Here is a 16,424-nt window from a genome sequence, read left to right on the forward strand (position 1 = left end):
AGAAATACACCTAGGTATCATCAGAATATTGATATTCTTGATATTGATATTCAACCAGTGGCAATGGATTATTTCATCCAAGAATCCATTTATGGAGATATTAAAAAGGAGCAGAAACAGCACCAAATCCTATGGCATCCCACAAAGCAGTGGTTGTGGGCACAACCTCTTGTTCCCTATCTACAGTGATTGAGACTAGTCTCGGAGGAAGATGGTGAAGCAGCACATAACTCTGGCCTTCATGTCCAACTCCCAAAGCTGACCCAAAAGGATACCAAGGTCAATGGTATCAAAAGCCATCAAAAGGTCAAGAAGAGCCAGTGTGCATGCACTATACTGCCAGAGATACCCTGTTCCTGCCAGAAGTCATCAGGAAGTTACTGTGAAAACATCATATGGAAGTTATCTTGAACCAATCAGCATCACTACTCTTCTTCAAGCTATGTCTGACATACATTCAAATTTAGCTAGCAAATTAGAAGTTGCAAAAGGAGAAATTTAGAAATATTCATAAAAGTAACATGATAGGACGTGCACTGATTGCATATCGGGTACATACTTCCAATATATCCCGAGGCATTATGCTTTCAACACTTACTATGCAAGAAAGAAAACAAGATATATTCTTTATGAGGTTCCCAAACTGTGCCATAATGCTCCAGAGTGCCACAGTGAACTCACAGAGGCACTGTGGGATATTTTAAATTTTTGCAACTCCATTTACGAAGATGGGTTTTGCAACATCCATTTGTGACGTACTTCTTTGTGAAGCCAGGTTTTCGCTAGTTGCTATGATAAACAGCAAGTATCAAGCAAAAATCAATGTGGAACAAGAAACAAGGTTCAAAGATTTGAGAAGCTGTGCATTTAAACAACAGGCATACAGAACCTGTTAGTAAAAAAAAATGTGGTTATTTAAGCATGATATAAAAATATTATTTTCTTTTAATTTATCTAGATTTTTTTCAACTGACTGCTTTGTTAGAATTTAAATAGTTATTAAGTTGTTTGGACCCAATTGTTTAATAAACACGAGTGTTAGCAGGTTGTTTTTTGTTTTTATCATGAACTGAAAAAGTTTGGAACTTCTGCCCTAGAATAATGGACACCATACTCATGGACAGTCATTTCCCATCATTCACTTCAGAAACTGTGAGAAATAAGGAAGATTTGATAAAAGTTACTGCTGAGGCCATTGATGCAAACATAATGCCATCTGTTCTTAAGTTCAATGAAAGATAATGCTCTGAAACTGGGGTGGGTTCTACTTACTTTTACTACCGGTTTGTAGCGGGGCCACACGCGCGCACTCACTTCGCTTGCTTTCTCTTCTGTGCAAGCGCAGAAGCATTTTTATGACGTCGGGGTCGGTGGGCGGAGCCTCCCGCCGGTTTTATTACCGGTTCTATAGAACTGGTGCAAATGGGGGGCAACCCACCACTGCTCTGAAATGCGGGAGGCATATTTCTCACATAATTTCTAATCTCAGGAATATATGTGTGTGTGTGTATTAACAGTGGCATAATTGATTATAAACAAACAAATAAATAAAAAATGAAGAGAGACGTCTTGTGACAGACCTTGCCCTTATCTGGCAGCAAGCCCAGCTCCAGCTTTTATGCGTCTGGAATCTAATGCAGAATTTGACTCCAGATGTTTTCCAAACATATGTACATGTATAATTTAGAAATTCTATAACAAAAAACCAGATAGAATCAACAATGGAACAAGTCTATAAACAACATGTACACTCCCTTGTTGGCCTTAAAAAGAAAGCAGCCTAATTCCATCCACTGTCTTAAATGTTAAGGTTTCTGAAACACACACACACACACACACACACACACACACACACGGAGGGAGGGAGGGAGGAAGACAGTGATCCATGTAATATTCTACCTCAGAGCAACCTCGGCACTATTTAATTTCAATCAATATAACTTTTCTACTCTTCAGCAACAAGGAGAATAAGGATGTAAGTTCAACTAGAGAGCTCCAGTCACATTCTTAAATTTCCAACATGAATAGACAATCGAATGAAACACTCTTAAAGCTGGGTTGTCTCTAAGTAAAAGGATACTATCATCTGTAATGGCTGAAGCTGGTTTAGTAACAATCAGTGCTGCTCAAGCCAAAAAGAACCACAGCATAAATATGGAGAATATTCATCACAGTCTCAATATTGGGGAAGAAAAAGTCAACACCTTTTCAGAATAGGGAAAGAAAAAAATAAGAATTAAAGCCTTCATCCCAATTCAAATCCTATAAAAGACGATGCTTCTAATGAACTGAGCTGAAGCTTGCAAAAAATGTATGCCTTTTAACAAAAGTGGTTAGTTGAAAGAAGTACTGCTGGATTCTTCCTGATTGTTTGCCATAGTAAACTCACACAGTTCTCCTACAAACATGGGCATTCTTATATAAAGGGCTTGATAACTGTATTTTATAGTAGGCAGATTTTTGGCACATCTTTTGTCTCTAATAAAGCAAATTATCTAGATACTGTATATTGGAAATTTCTCTTCTTATATGCTCTTGAACGTCAGCCTCAGTTTAACAGCTGTGCCTGGCCTGAAGACTGACAAAATCAGTCACCCTCACACAAGTCTGCCTTGGAACATTAAGCAGATAAATAGTTGTTTGTTCAAAATGCTGTGTACCGATAGTAAACATCTCCTGAACTATTTCACAACAAAGTAATTCCCACACTAGAATTTCACTCCTTAACAAATGTGGACGGTGGATACAATACAAAAAACAAACAAACAAATGAGGCTTTACATGCAAGATTTTAGATTTCATTTTAAAGTGTGATTCTCATTAGAGATGTGGAATGACTAAAGATGCTTTGGATTCACTGTGGGCACCCTCCAGAGGTGGTATTCAGCAGGTTCTGACCAGTTCTGGAGAACCGGTAGCGGAAATTTTGAGTAGTTCGGAAAACCGGTAAATATCACCTCTGACTGGCCCCGCCCCCATCTATTCTCTGCCTCCTGAGTCCCAACTGATCGGGAGGGAATTGAGATTTTACAGTATCCTTCCCCTGCCACTCCCACCAAGCCACACCCACAGAACCAGTAGTAAAAAAATTTGAATCCCACCACTGGCACTCTCATACTTGTTAGCAGCTCCTGTAATGAATCTTGCCCTTTTCTGGGATTGCAAAGTAGCTACATGGACTCAGGGAAATATATGTTTGAGTTACAAAGGTGTTAAGGAGGTGGCAATACTCGACTGCATCCTATCAACAGATCCATAATTCCACCTGAACTCAAAATATTTTTCTAAACCCTGTAACTACAGCGCCAACCCAGGAAAAGGTGTCGCTCCTTTTAAGGAATTCTCAACAGGCACAGTGAGAGTAGGTTCTGAAACATCTTGGCTGTTTTGCATCTGGCTACTACACAGCTTTAAATACTTTATCTATTATCTTAAGGGAACAAATAACATCAACTTTAAGTACGCTAAATTGCATTAGATGAATCTTTAATTTTTCATTACCAATGGTAATTTTTCATTACCATTACCAATTATATTGCATTGGCAATATAAAACAAAGTATATGACATTTGGTTTCTCCAAAGAAGTGTCCAAATGATAGTAACCTAAGGTAGCTAAGGATACCTAAAATAAAATATAAATCTGCCAGCACCAAAATATATTGAAAAAAAGTAATTGTATCCAACAGGCAGTCAGGAAACACAAAGCACACAAAATTAATTTCTATTAATTGATTTTTTTTAATAAGAAAAAATAAAAACCATCTCCTTGGTTGATCGGTTAGGTTAAGGGGTAAGTACCAGTCAATATAAGATACTATCTTATCTATTTTCGTGGCTTTGAGATGAAAGATGAAAGCGTAGGTAGACCAGAACATTTGAAATGTTTAAGTTAATTCTGCTCAGAATAAACATTTTTGTCCTGTCATTCCAAATTAAGCCGATTTGTTATGAGTTTGAAAGAAATCACATTGTTCTGAAAAAAGAAGTAATATATAATAGTATTTTTTTTGCACTGTATCTTTGCGTGTTTAAGGTACTGCTCTAGAAAAACCCTTTGTTTTAAATTTAAACTTGAATTTAAATTGAGATGATATACATTGTTTTAAACAAATGTAAGGTAATTTATTACATTATTATCAAATTATAAAGACTCTTGGTGGAAGAACTCTTTAAATAGACATTTATTTAAAGTGTGTTATTAAGATATTGATGTACTGCCAAATCCACAAAGACACTGTGGATTTACAACATCCCATATAAAACCAAATATATAAAATAAATCAATTATGAAAACATTTATCAACACTGATATCTGCAATCCAACAACCTTAGGCATTAAAATGCTATGGAAAAGTTCCGTCTTAAATGCCTCCCTGAAGACAGAGTTCGTGATTTTCCAGATGGAGATTATTGCACCTGGGTGAATCAAAGATTCAATATTACTTCCTAGCCATTTCCCTGCAATCCCACATGCTGAGAAAACCTCAACAGCCCAATTCAAGAAGAATGAAGAAAAAATGAAACCAGTTCTACTGGAAGAAGCTGATCCTGAAGGTACCTGGGTGTCAAGCCACTAAGGATTGTGTAGGTTAAAAGCAGTTTTTCAACTTCTGGTCAGAAGCTTACTGAAAACCAGTGCAACACGCAGAACTAATCATAATGTGAAAGCAATAGGCAGGCACTGCATTTTACATCAATGGTACCTTAAGGTAGTCTTAGTCTGCATAGACAGTCTATAGTAAGTGAATTGAAGTAGTCAGTCCTTTAAGTAATAAGGTTAAGAGTTACTCCCATCAGGACCTCCAGATCCAGGAAGGACTCACGGAATCTGGGGGAATAGCACTTTTGTTGGTAAGTATTGCATGCACATCTCCTGGCAGCCAATAAGACAACTTCCCTGCATCTTACTCCCAGAAGGAGAGTGGGATTTTCTTAAACAATACCACTGGAAATCAATCTCCTTATACAATAATGGATACTAAATACTCCATTGTCAATAGACACTGATATTCCAAAACCAATCTTGCACTGAGGTCTAAGAACTCAGGTTAGCATTCTGCCATACAGCAAGATGCCACATGATCCCAATTTAGTCCTACAACCCAATTTCATATAGAGGCATTCATAGCCTATCACCTCTAGAGAAGGGCCCCTGGTCAATATAAGATAGATTGTGGTTCATTGCCTTCTGACTTTTCCTATCTTGGAACTGCTTTCATTTTGGGATACAAAAGCTGGAAGAGCAAATCATTGATAGGCCACATCCATCCAACAGATTTCAGTGATAACACCAGGTGTCTATGTTCAAGGCATGAATAAATTCAATTTAATTGTGAATATAATTATAAATTATGTCATTTATCAGGAACAGGCCAGGATTCAGTTTCCAGTAATCTGGCAACTCAAACTCAGGATTTAGGCAGTTGAGTGGAAGAAGAAATCAACCTCATTTTTTTTTTTACTTGGACCAGCCAGCCCATTGTTTTCCACCATAACTTCCTTGACCATCCTAACTAGATTTCACCCACTTTTCATTTCTTCTTCCCCAGCCCTTCTAAATGTCCTTCCTAACATCCATTTTTTGGGAACAGGACCATTACAAGAGCCTCTGCCTCCTTCTTCTCAACCTTTCTCAATCATTCCACAGATGGGCTGGAAAGCAAGCAAAACTACTCCAACTAGCCCACCAACTCCTATCTCTCACCCACCTCAAGTTTATATCCCATGAAACAAATATTTAATTACACTGCTGAACTTTCCAACAATTCTATGGTGACCTTCTCACACAGGGCTCTAAAGACCTCAATCCAGGATCAGCATTCTCTCATTCTAGAAAGAGCTCTCCTAGTCATTCCTTGCCTTTCAATCAGGCCAGCAAGTCCTGAAGTAGCCTTACTCAAGCACACATTCTCAGGGAACCCAATGTTAACTTATGGCATAAGCCTCATCCAGCTGTTCAAATTTGAGACAGGAACTGTCACAGATTCTCATCAATTGCTGGTAGTCCAGACTTAGCGGTTTGATCTTTTCTACCACATTTGCTTTTATGCAGCTCTTCAGAGGATAGAGTTCTTTGGGGAGGGGGGGGGTACCAACCACAGTCTCAGGTCTCTAGTTTGCTTCTGTATTAACCAGTCTTCAAATTTTCCCTTCTAATACCATTTCTCCTGATGGTAAATCCAATCTCATGTATTTCTCTTTCTCCAGTCACTTCCTTCTGCCATGAAACTTAACCTACCCTTACTCTTTCTTCCTGCACAATTTCTCCACCTGTAATATGTAATCTTCTAAGACATGGTCTTTTTTGGAACTACTGATATTTTTGCCCTTTATTAAATAATGGGAATACAATATTTTTATTGAAAGATAGTAGAAAAAGGGTGGGCTGCCATTTGAGTGTGTTTGTCTTTAAGAACAAATGCAGAGATATATATGGCTGACAAAGTTTATAGTAGTAAATAAAGGCTCAATTGCCTAAAAAATGAAAGAAAATTAAATCTGTGGGAGGACAGTGCAATAGGTCTGCCTTGAAAAGGAACCTGTTGAGCACTGGATTCCTGCAGTTTGCTAGAAAGAAAAGATCAGGATGAACTTTAAGTAATGTAATTAGTACAGCAATGGTATGCAATTTACTATCACTGAACAATTTTTTGCAATCCCAGGTACACCTTTGTCTGTGGTTGTTGAAAATTATAACAAAATATCCTTCCACTTTGAAAGGAGAAAAACTTAAAATTGTAATGTATACCCTAAAACAGGCTTTTTTAAAAAAGGAAGTCCAGTCTTATTCCATAAACCCAATAAAATTTTATAGACTGCCTCCACTCTATCTGCATTAGTCACCCCACAAATATTAAGGACAATCAAAGTACACCGGAAGAGGCTACCTACCCAATACTTGTTTACAACAGAACCAATCAATAAATATATGTCCTCTGCTGACACCTTTTCCACAGTTCATATGGAGAACTAATAGAAGAAGGGTACCATGTCCTTAGATAAACATTTTAAATGCAATATAGCTGGATCTTGACCATTTTTTACGATGACCTCTGATTGCTGTGCAACAATTTTTTTCAAAAATTTTGCTTCCTGAAAAATTTTATGATCAAACTGAATCACTTATAATTTCAGAATGATAACATTTCATAAGAAACTTGAGAAAAATGAATTAACTTTTAGTGATTATAATGTATTTAATTAAATAAAGTTTCTAGCACATGTCAGAGTTCCAGAAAGTCCCCAACTCCAAGTAAAAACAGCAGGAGCTCAAGAGGGCTAAAAGTGTTTTGCTGCTGATTTTTGTGTGTACTCAATGTCTAATGCATTTCATTGCAGGGTACAACAAGAGCCTGTCAACACTGATGGATTCCAGTTTCCATGACACCATTTTCCCACTGTGGCAATGTCCTGGTGAAAACTTTCACCACGAATAATATGAATAATAAAAAATAAAATAAATGCTCATTGCTGACTACATCTAGATTTTTGGTAAAGGAGGCTAAGTCTGAATGCAGAAAATGAATATTCAGTGACATATTGCACTTCAATGTCTTGTATGCTGTAAGAAGTTTGTCAATCAGCTGAATGTAGTTTGGTGCTCTGTAATTGCCGAGAAAATTCTCAAAGACATTCTTGAATGCTTTCCAGGCATTTTTTCTGGCCCCATTAACAGATCTTCAACCCATTTGTCATTGATGATGTATCTGATCTGTGGACCAAAAAAAATGCCTCCCTTAATTGTGGCATCAGTTATTCTTGGAAACATCTGTCTCAAATAACAAGAATCTTCCTTGTTCATCACCTTCACAACATTTTTTTATCAATCCAAGTTTTATGTGAAGTAGAAGCAAAAATATTTTTCTTGGGTCAACAAGTGTTTCATGTCTCATGTTTTTCTGTCCTGGAACCAAATTCTTTTTTATATAATGCAACTCTTTTGCAAGGCTGTCTCATTCACATATACAGTCAGGTCCAGAAATATTGGGACATCGACACAATTCTAACATCTTTGGCTCTATACACCACCACAATGGAGTTGGAATGAAACAAATACAATGTGCATTAACTGCAGACTGTCAGCTTTAATTTGAGGGTATATACATCCAACTCAGATGAATGGTGTAGGACTTACAGCAGTTTGCATATGTGCCTCCCACTTGTTAAGGGACCAAAAGTAATGGGACAGAAAAATAATCATAAATCAAACTTTCCCTTCTTAATACTTGGTTGCAAATCCTTTGCAGTCAATCACAGCCTGAAGTCTGGAACGCATAGACATCACCAGGCACTGGGTTTCATCCCTGGTGATGCTCTGCCAGGCCTCTACTGCAACTGTCTTCAGTTCCTGCTTGTTCTTGGGGCATTTGCCCTTCAGTTTTGTCTTCAGCAAGTGAAATACATGCTCAATGGTATTCAGGTCAGGTGATTGACTTGGCCATTGCATAACATTCCACTTCTGTCCCTTCAAAAACTCTTTGGTTGCTTTTGCAGTATGCTTTGGGTCAGTGTCCATCTGCACTGTGAAGTGCCCTCCAATGAGTTCTGCAGCATTTGGCTGAATGTGAGCAGATAATATTGCCCGAAACACTTCAGAACTCATCCTGCTGCTTTTGTCAGCAGTCACATCATCAATAAATACAAGAGAACCAGTTCCATTGGCAGCCATACATGCCCACGCCATGACACTACCACCACCATGCTTCACTGATGAGGTGGTATGCTTAGGATCATGAGCAATTCCTTTCCTTCTCCATACTCTTCTCTTCCCATCACTCTGGTACAAGTTGATCTTGGTCTCATCTGTCCATAGGATCTTGTTCCAGAACTGTGAAGGCTTTGTTAGATGTTGTTTGGCAAACTATAATCTGGCCTTCCTGTTTTTGAAGCTCACCAATGGTTTACATCTTGTGGTGAACCCTCTGTATTCATTCTGGTGAAGTCTTCTCTTGATTGTTGACTTTGACACACATACACCTACCTCCTGGACAGTTCTTGATCTGGCCAACTGTTGTGAAGGGTGTTTTCTTCACCAGAGAAAGAATTCTTCGGTCATCCACCACACTTGTTTTCCATGGTCTCCCAGGTCTTTTGGTGTTGCTGAGCTCACCGGTGGATTCCTTCTTTTTGAGAATGTTTCAAACAGTTGTTTTGGTCACACCTAATGTTCTTGCTATCTCTCTGATGGGTTTGTTTTGTTTCTTCAGCCTAATGATGGCTTGCTTCACTGATAGTGACAGCTCTTTGGATCTCATCTTGAGAGTTGACAGCAACAAATTCCAAATGCAAATAGCACACTTGAAATGAACTCTGGGCCTTTTATCTGTACATTGTAATTGGGGTAATGAGGAAATATCACACACCTGGCCATGGAACAGCTGAGAAGCCAATTGTCCCATTACTTTTGGTCCCTTAACAAGTGGGAGGCACATATGCAAACTGCTGTAAGTCCTACACCGTTCACCTGAGTTGGATGTATATACCCTCAAATTAAAGCTGACAGTCTGCAGTTAATGCACATTGTATTTGTTTCATTCCAACTCCATTGTGGTGGTGTATAGAGCCAAAGATGTTAGAATTGTGTCGATGTCCCAATATTTCTGGACCTGACTGTATAACAACAGTGCTGGGTATATCTGAGCTGCATTCCAAGCAATAGAGCCACACTACTTTTAGATCTCCACAGATATTGGATGATTAATGTACTGGATGTACTTCAACAACAGCTCCATGTTTTAATATGTTTCTTTTATATATGCAGCCTATTGCCAAAAGGTACTGAAAGTGTACATTGCCACTTGTAAAAACAAATTTCTATAAAATGGTGGTATGTGATAGGCTAAATCTGAGTTTATGTTCATATTTAATAGCCCAAAATCTGTAAGATATATCCAAAAGTGTTCCGGAAGCAAAATTTTGTTGTACACTGTAATAGCTTTGCATAAGAGACATACTATTTTCTTTCAGCAGTCAGTGAAACTTTTAACAGAAGCATATCAAATATTTCTGCTGTAGAGATAAACTACAGTATTTCTATAGATCTTATTTTGCTGAAATTGTTGTCATGGTTTCTTTCAGGGGTAGTCTTTTTGTAGCTGATAAACTGAGCTATTCAGTTTTCTGAAATCCACAACTGAAGCTACACTTACCGGCATAATGCACTGGAATTTCTATCTTCGGCCCTATGACGTAATGGCCCTCCTCTAGACTATGAGCTGTAATAGTTGTCCACTGTCGGCATGAATGAATCAATAGGTAATCACTCTCTCGAAGACCATCTATAGGTTCTCCTACAAAAAGAGATTAAAGTTTAAATCATATTTGATTAATGATGAAAGTAAATTAATCTTCAACTATAATCCTTTAGGTTGTATACTGTAGAAACTAAAATTTGAGCTCACAGTTTTATCTAATCTAATCTAATCTAATCTCTGCAATAGATTTATTACAAGGCCATTTCCTGTCAACTCTGCCCTGCAATCTACAATATTAGGCAAAGCTGAATACTCTTTGAGCTGTTATAATGATTACGGAATTTACAAGAAATGCTTTATACACAAATTCACTGCTATGCATTATTACAACTAAATTGCTACTTTGCAAATTAGATATATCTACAGTTGCTAAAAATCAGAAACATGATTTTCTTCCTATTGAGGAAATTGTACAACTGTAGTAGAATCTCTAAACTAGATTTGAAATTTAAAATCTAAACTAGACTTAAAACTAGTGTTAAAATAACTCAAAAAATGAAGCAAACCCTCAAATCCTCACAAAATATTGATGGAAAGGAACAATAACAGGGCCTATGCCCCTATTCTTTCCCCAAAATATTAAATAAACCCCAGCCCACAAAAAGATGCTATCTGTATATGATTGGGTGGATAAGTACCTTTCACCTCAATCCAACCATCTCACTAAGTCTTTTGGAAATAGAATTAGGAAAAATCCACACTGAGCTTTCAGAGGAATGATGGGACATTAATGAATGTCACAACAGCAGTCAGATTAGCATACTTTATGTACGTCTTCAGTTTCTATTGAAATCCCTCAACTTTACGTTTCACTCCCCACCCTGCCCCTAGCAAAGAAGAGGATGCAAAGCAGGACCAAGGATACATTGAGCCAAGGTAAATTCTAACAATCCTTCTGTCACTATACAGTGTATTGTACTAAGTAACCATTTTTATGAAAGTGTAGATTGTGACATAATTTTTTTTAGTAAATCAGGGTCCTTTTTCCCAGAAAAATTTCTGTGTGAAAAAATATACTATATTTCACCAACTCGGGAAACTACAAAGAACCATGAAAGCCTTCTCCTTTTAAGTACTGCAGTTCAAAGAAAGCCTTAATTGTTACATCATGTTTTTCATACATATTGAAATATAAATATTAAAGATCAATATTAAATATAATCTATAAAAGGGGACTTTAAAATACACTGTGAATCAGCTAGCAGAACCTAGTTTCATTTGGAAAATAGCATTATTTTGTATCCAATTTGGTCCTATACAAACCAATTAGTTAATTTAATGTGACTTAAATTAGACTTATGGGTTTATGAAACTAATAATACAGAGTCATCCCCATATCATCAGAAGCAAACGTACTTATCAGAGTTCCCAACCTCCCGAACATTTTCATAGAAATTTACCAATATATACCTATTTGTAAAGGTACAAATATATACCTCTTTTAGGTATATATTTACATTATCCATTTTCATCCATGAAAATTCATTGCTATTCTTCTTAAAGATCCTTCAAAACTAAAATGGTTTCAATCATATTTACATTTAATTTTAGAGAAAATTATATTTTCCTATTCTTTCCCAACTTAAAAATTATACATCACAAATTCCTGTTTTGTGATTCAGGCAGATAATTTTTGGTTGTGCAACCAAACACCGTGGTTGTTTGGTTGCACAACCACGGTGTTACTGATATAGTCCAATATAATTCAGCTGTTTCCCCATCTGTTTTGTAATCCATTTTATGTGGGAACCAGGTCACTGAAGACTATGATCATGGCAAACCTATTTGTATCTCCTTCCTATTCACTGTTGTTGGGTGGCAAAATTATAATGTGTGGTTTCAAGTTGATTACCTGCCTACATATAATATTTTCACTCTTCCTGGTAAAGAGAAATTCACAAATTATTGTAAGTCTATACTTTGTTATACAGTATTTCTATCATTCTCTTACTTTCCTTTTTTGAAAGAAAAATCATATCACTCTGAACCAGAAGATTCATCAAGCTGATGCTTCATCAAGGAGGTTCTACTCAGCTAGAATGTATTCTGTTGAGATAAAAGGAATTCTATCTGGTACAGATAGAAGATCTGAATTACACCCCCACCAATAAGGAGCACCAGTATCAAAGGGTGAAACCTAGGCAGTCCACCCCATCTAAAAGTCAGGAGGAGAAGTCTTCTTGAAAGAAAAGAGCCAAACCTCTGCTATTGGTTGGGATGCATTCATACACATAAACCTTGCTGGGATTTAAGAGGTCAGGCTATAAAACTCTTTAAGTCAGGCTTGCGGGCTGCTAAAATATATACCTGAAACTAACTCTTCAATCTTTTAATCTCATAACCTTTCTGTTTTGACCATGCTCATATCATGATAAATCTTGATCTTAACTTCTCCGAAGAATCTAGGTCTTTGTTGAAGTGTTTGTGAAGGAAGGGAGTTGTTCATTATGATTCATCCACAAATTGCAAACAAAGTATACAGTTTAGTAGCTATAGCAAGATTCTGCGTGTTTACAATTAGGATTCACATGTATAGCTGAGTTTTCTATCAACGGCAGTTTCTCATGTCATCAATTCCACAAATATAATAACTTTTCCAAATTAGTAAGCGGAGGGAGCATTTGAAGATTTTTTTCCCTCAATATTTTATAAGACAAAGTATTTGTCTTAACAGCAGTAAGAAAATACGTCTACAAATATTTGAAATTTGGTGTAGATAGATGTGACCAAAAAGAAACCGTTTGAAAATATTCCGTTTTTAGGTGATGAGACAAACAGATGAAAGGCAAATGATGTTCTTTGGATTATTTGTGTAAAAATTCAAAGATAAGCTCAATTAAACTCTTAAAAATAAAAGTAAAAATATTTTGCAAACAATTAAATTATTATTTGAGGGCCTGTTCAGTATGGCATTCTATATAATTACAGGTTTGGAAAAGATTTGATTTTTCATATATGCTTGACTAAGCACAAATTCTGTAAGAAGTACTACTGGACTACTATCTTTAAAATGAATTTTTAAAAATGCTGGCAGCTGCCTCTTGTACCATTTCATAGCTTTCTCTAGCAAGAAATGGCAACAGGTAAGTTATTGTTCTTCATTGATCAAGAAGGCATCTATTGCATCCCCCTTCTAAACAAAAAACTAAGCATGTTTTCATAGAAGAAATTTGAAGAGGACATGGTGGAAGGAAGAGAACTGATTCAGTTTATAGCATTCACTAATGCCAATTAAATGCAGCCAAATCCTTCCTTCCTTCCTTCCTTCCTTCCTTCCTTCCTTCCTTCCTTCCTTCCTTCCTTCCTGTGCCTATCCTAGTGAAACACATAGCAAATACTTCTACTTATTTTATTCATCATCATAACATAATTTCTTTTCTGTCAGCATTTCTTTCAGTTTCTTGTCTCTACATATGCTCCTTTGCCTGATTCTCTGCTTGTGGTTCCACAGCCACCTTCAACTTTTAGAGCATTTCTTTTCTGACAGAAATCATGGAGTTTATCCTAAATTAATTTTTAAACAAATCATTAAATCTCAATTACACAAAATAATTGTGTGTCCATTATATCAACGAGCAACCAGCTCATAAACATAAACATAAACATCATAAACATCAAGCACTGTAGATCTGGGATAACTATCATCCTATCTTTTTTGATACTACCTAAGGGTGATAAATCCATACTTCTATAGTGATAAATTCCACATTTTTGGTGTGTACAGATGGTCCTCATTTAACAACCATTCATTCAGCAAACATTCAAAGTTACAACAGTGCTGAAGTAGTGATACTTACAACTGGTCCTTGAAGTTCCAGCTGTGTCACCACCCACAAAGCTATTTTATTGTGATATGAGCCCTTGGCAACCAGCTCACATTTATGATGGTTAATGCATCCTGGAGTCACATGATTTCCTCTTGAAACTTTCCCTGACAGCTTCCCACAAGCAAAGTCAATGGGGAGCCAGCAGGAAAGGCTGCAATTTGCTTTGGTAAGTCACTTACCCCCTCACCTCCCCCACCCCACTTGGCAACAGTTATACCTGACCATGCTGCACTCCTGCTGTGCCTTGCAGGCCACCCATGTTCTTACCTTACCTGCCAGCTTGTGAGACACCTGGGAGTGATATAATGACTTGCAATCCTCACTTAAGAACATCAATAAGGAGTACTGGATTGTTGTCCCTAAGCAATGCAGTCACATGAGGTTGCACTGTATGACCACATTGCTTATCAACAGAAATTCCAGTCTCAATTACCGTAGTTAAATGACAACTACTATAATAGTACCTTTTACTATGTAAATAGTGCCTTTACATTCTTAAACCGTAATGATCTTGTAATACCTTTTAACAGTTTTACCAACAGATAACATTTTAGCATGTTGTGCAATTACAGTGGGGGGAAAAAGATGGAAAGACTATGGCAAAGTTAGTTTCTAATGCAAGTTAGTCTGATCCCAGGTGCTGTTACCTACTTATAAGCTGTTTTAAGTGCACCCACTTAGCCAAGCATATTTTTGCTAAGTGGGTGTATTTAAAAATCTACCTACTACTCATCAATACTATAGGATTACAATTGCCATGATTACAGCCAGCAGGATATTTGGAAAGGGATGATAAGTCTTCTCTTACTATAATACTCCAACCAGCCACCCTCCAGACATGTCCAAAATTGCTTTAAGACAGTTTAGGAAAATTGATGGGATTCCTAAATATGGAGAAGTCTCTTCTTTTGGACATAGCAAATTAGGAACAATATCAGTTTTACTCCTACATATCCGAAATGCTAGGTTTAAAACTTATAGGTTGTGAGAATCATAGGAGCATCATAAACCTAAAGTTTTTGTTTGCATTTTATTGGATAATACTTCATTATGCTTTAGGGGACTATAGAACAGACAGGCAAAAGTTTAACAAAGCCTCTGATTTGCAGAAGAACCTTCAGTTTAAGTTGAGATAATCTGTTATTTCCAATTTTCATTTGATCAATCAGGGTAACCGTGTTCCCGGATTTCTGGCTGAGATAGCTGAAGTCAGGCAAAAGTTCAGCTGACAGACAAATGCATACTGTCTGCAAAGCATTATTGAATTTACATCATTTCAATAAATAATTTCTACTTTTAAGGGCAATTTGTCATTTAGGTAAAATGTCTAATCAACTTCAAAAGCATACAGAATTAAATGATTATAGTTAGAAAAATTTAAACTGGCAAAAATGCCACTTAGTCAATTCTGCAAATCGTCAATCATGTTTTTAACTCCGGTGTGGCTACCACTGTACGGAAAGGTAAATATATCTCCAAGTCCTGGTAACCAGATGAAGATAATACTGGCCACAGTATGGAAGCCATTTCTTACAGCCTTTTCCTTTTCCAAGATGTTTTTCAACTTTCCAGTCCAGCCCAACTCCCTGTTATTCACTGGTGGTCTCCCTAGAAAGCAATGATTATGACAAACCCTAATTAAAAATTAATTAGTTTTTAAATTTAGACAATGTTGATCACAGGTACTCTTACTTGCTTATAAGCTTAAACTTACAAATAAGTTAGACTGTAACAAACCAACTCAGAAGATGATTGTTCTTAGTGTTTGACTTTGAAGGGTGTGTGTGTATGTGTATATGTATGTGTGTGTGTAAATAATATTATCATTTCTGTTTTTAACCAGTAACATAGAATGAATACAGCCCTTTAATGAACTTTAATTTTAATTAAATTAAACTATTTGAATTTTAGTATATTTAGCATATTAATCAAATCACATATAGCTTGTCTGATGAGTAGCTACAGTTAAAGAAAACTATATTTTTTAAACAGGGCTATTTCAGTTTGTTACTTGAGCCATTTATTGCTATCCATACATCAGACATCTTTTGTATTTTATACAAAATAGACATAATATATTTAATTACATATGATTTTTTTCCCTCAAGCATGTGGCCCAGGTATCAATAACAATTTTATATTCATTAAGAAGTAGCTTCTAATTATACTTTAGCTTAAGTTTCAAGTAGCATTTCGCTATCACTGAATTTTAAGGATTAAAAAAGTTGGTATTTGCTTGTGGCTACAAGTTCACTATTTGTATGTATGTTTATATTTTTAAAATTAAACAACATTATTCAGTCCCAAAGCAGTGTGTGTATGTATGTGTATTTGTGTGTATG

General features: G+C 36.5%; 1 protein-coding gene across 4 annotated transcripts in view; it reads right to left on the reverse strand.

Annotated features, from left to right (window-relative positions):
* Window positions 1-16,424, reverse strand: part of GAREM1 (GRB2 associated regulator of MAPK1 subtype 1) — a 73,893-nt gene that overhangs the window by 39,997 nt on the left and 17,472 nt on the right. For all 4 annotated transcript variants that reach the window (XM_034429676.3, XM_034429675.3, XM_034429674.3 and 1 more), the window contains exon 2: window positions 10,151-10,291. In XM_034429676.3, coding sequence (XP_034285567.1) covers window positions 10,151-10,291 — 141 coding nt within the window. The remainder of the gene's footprint in view (window positions 1-10,150; window positions 10,292-16,424) is intronic.

Source organism: Pantherophis guttatus, chromosome 3, assembly GCF_059756535.1.
Source record: "Pantherophis guttatus breed Tessera chromosome 3, ASM5975653v1, whole genome shotgun sequence".
NCBI lineage: Eukaryota > Metazoa > Chordata > Lepidosauria > Squamata > Colubridae > Pantherophis > Pantherophis guttatus.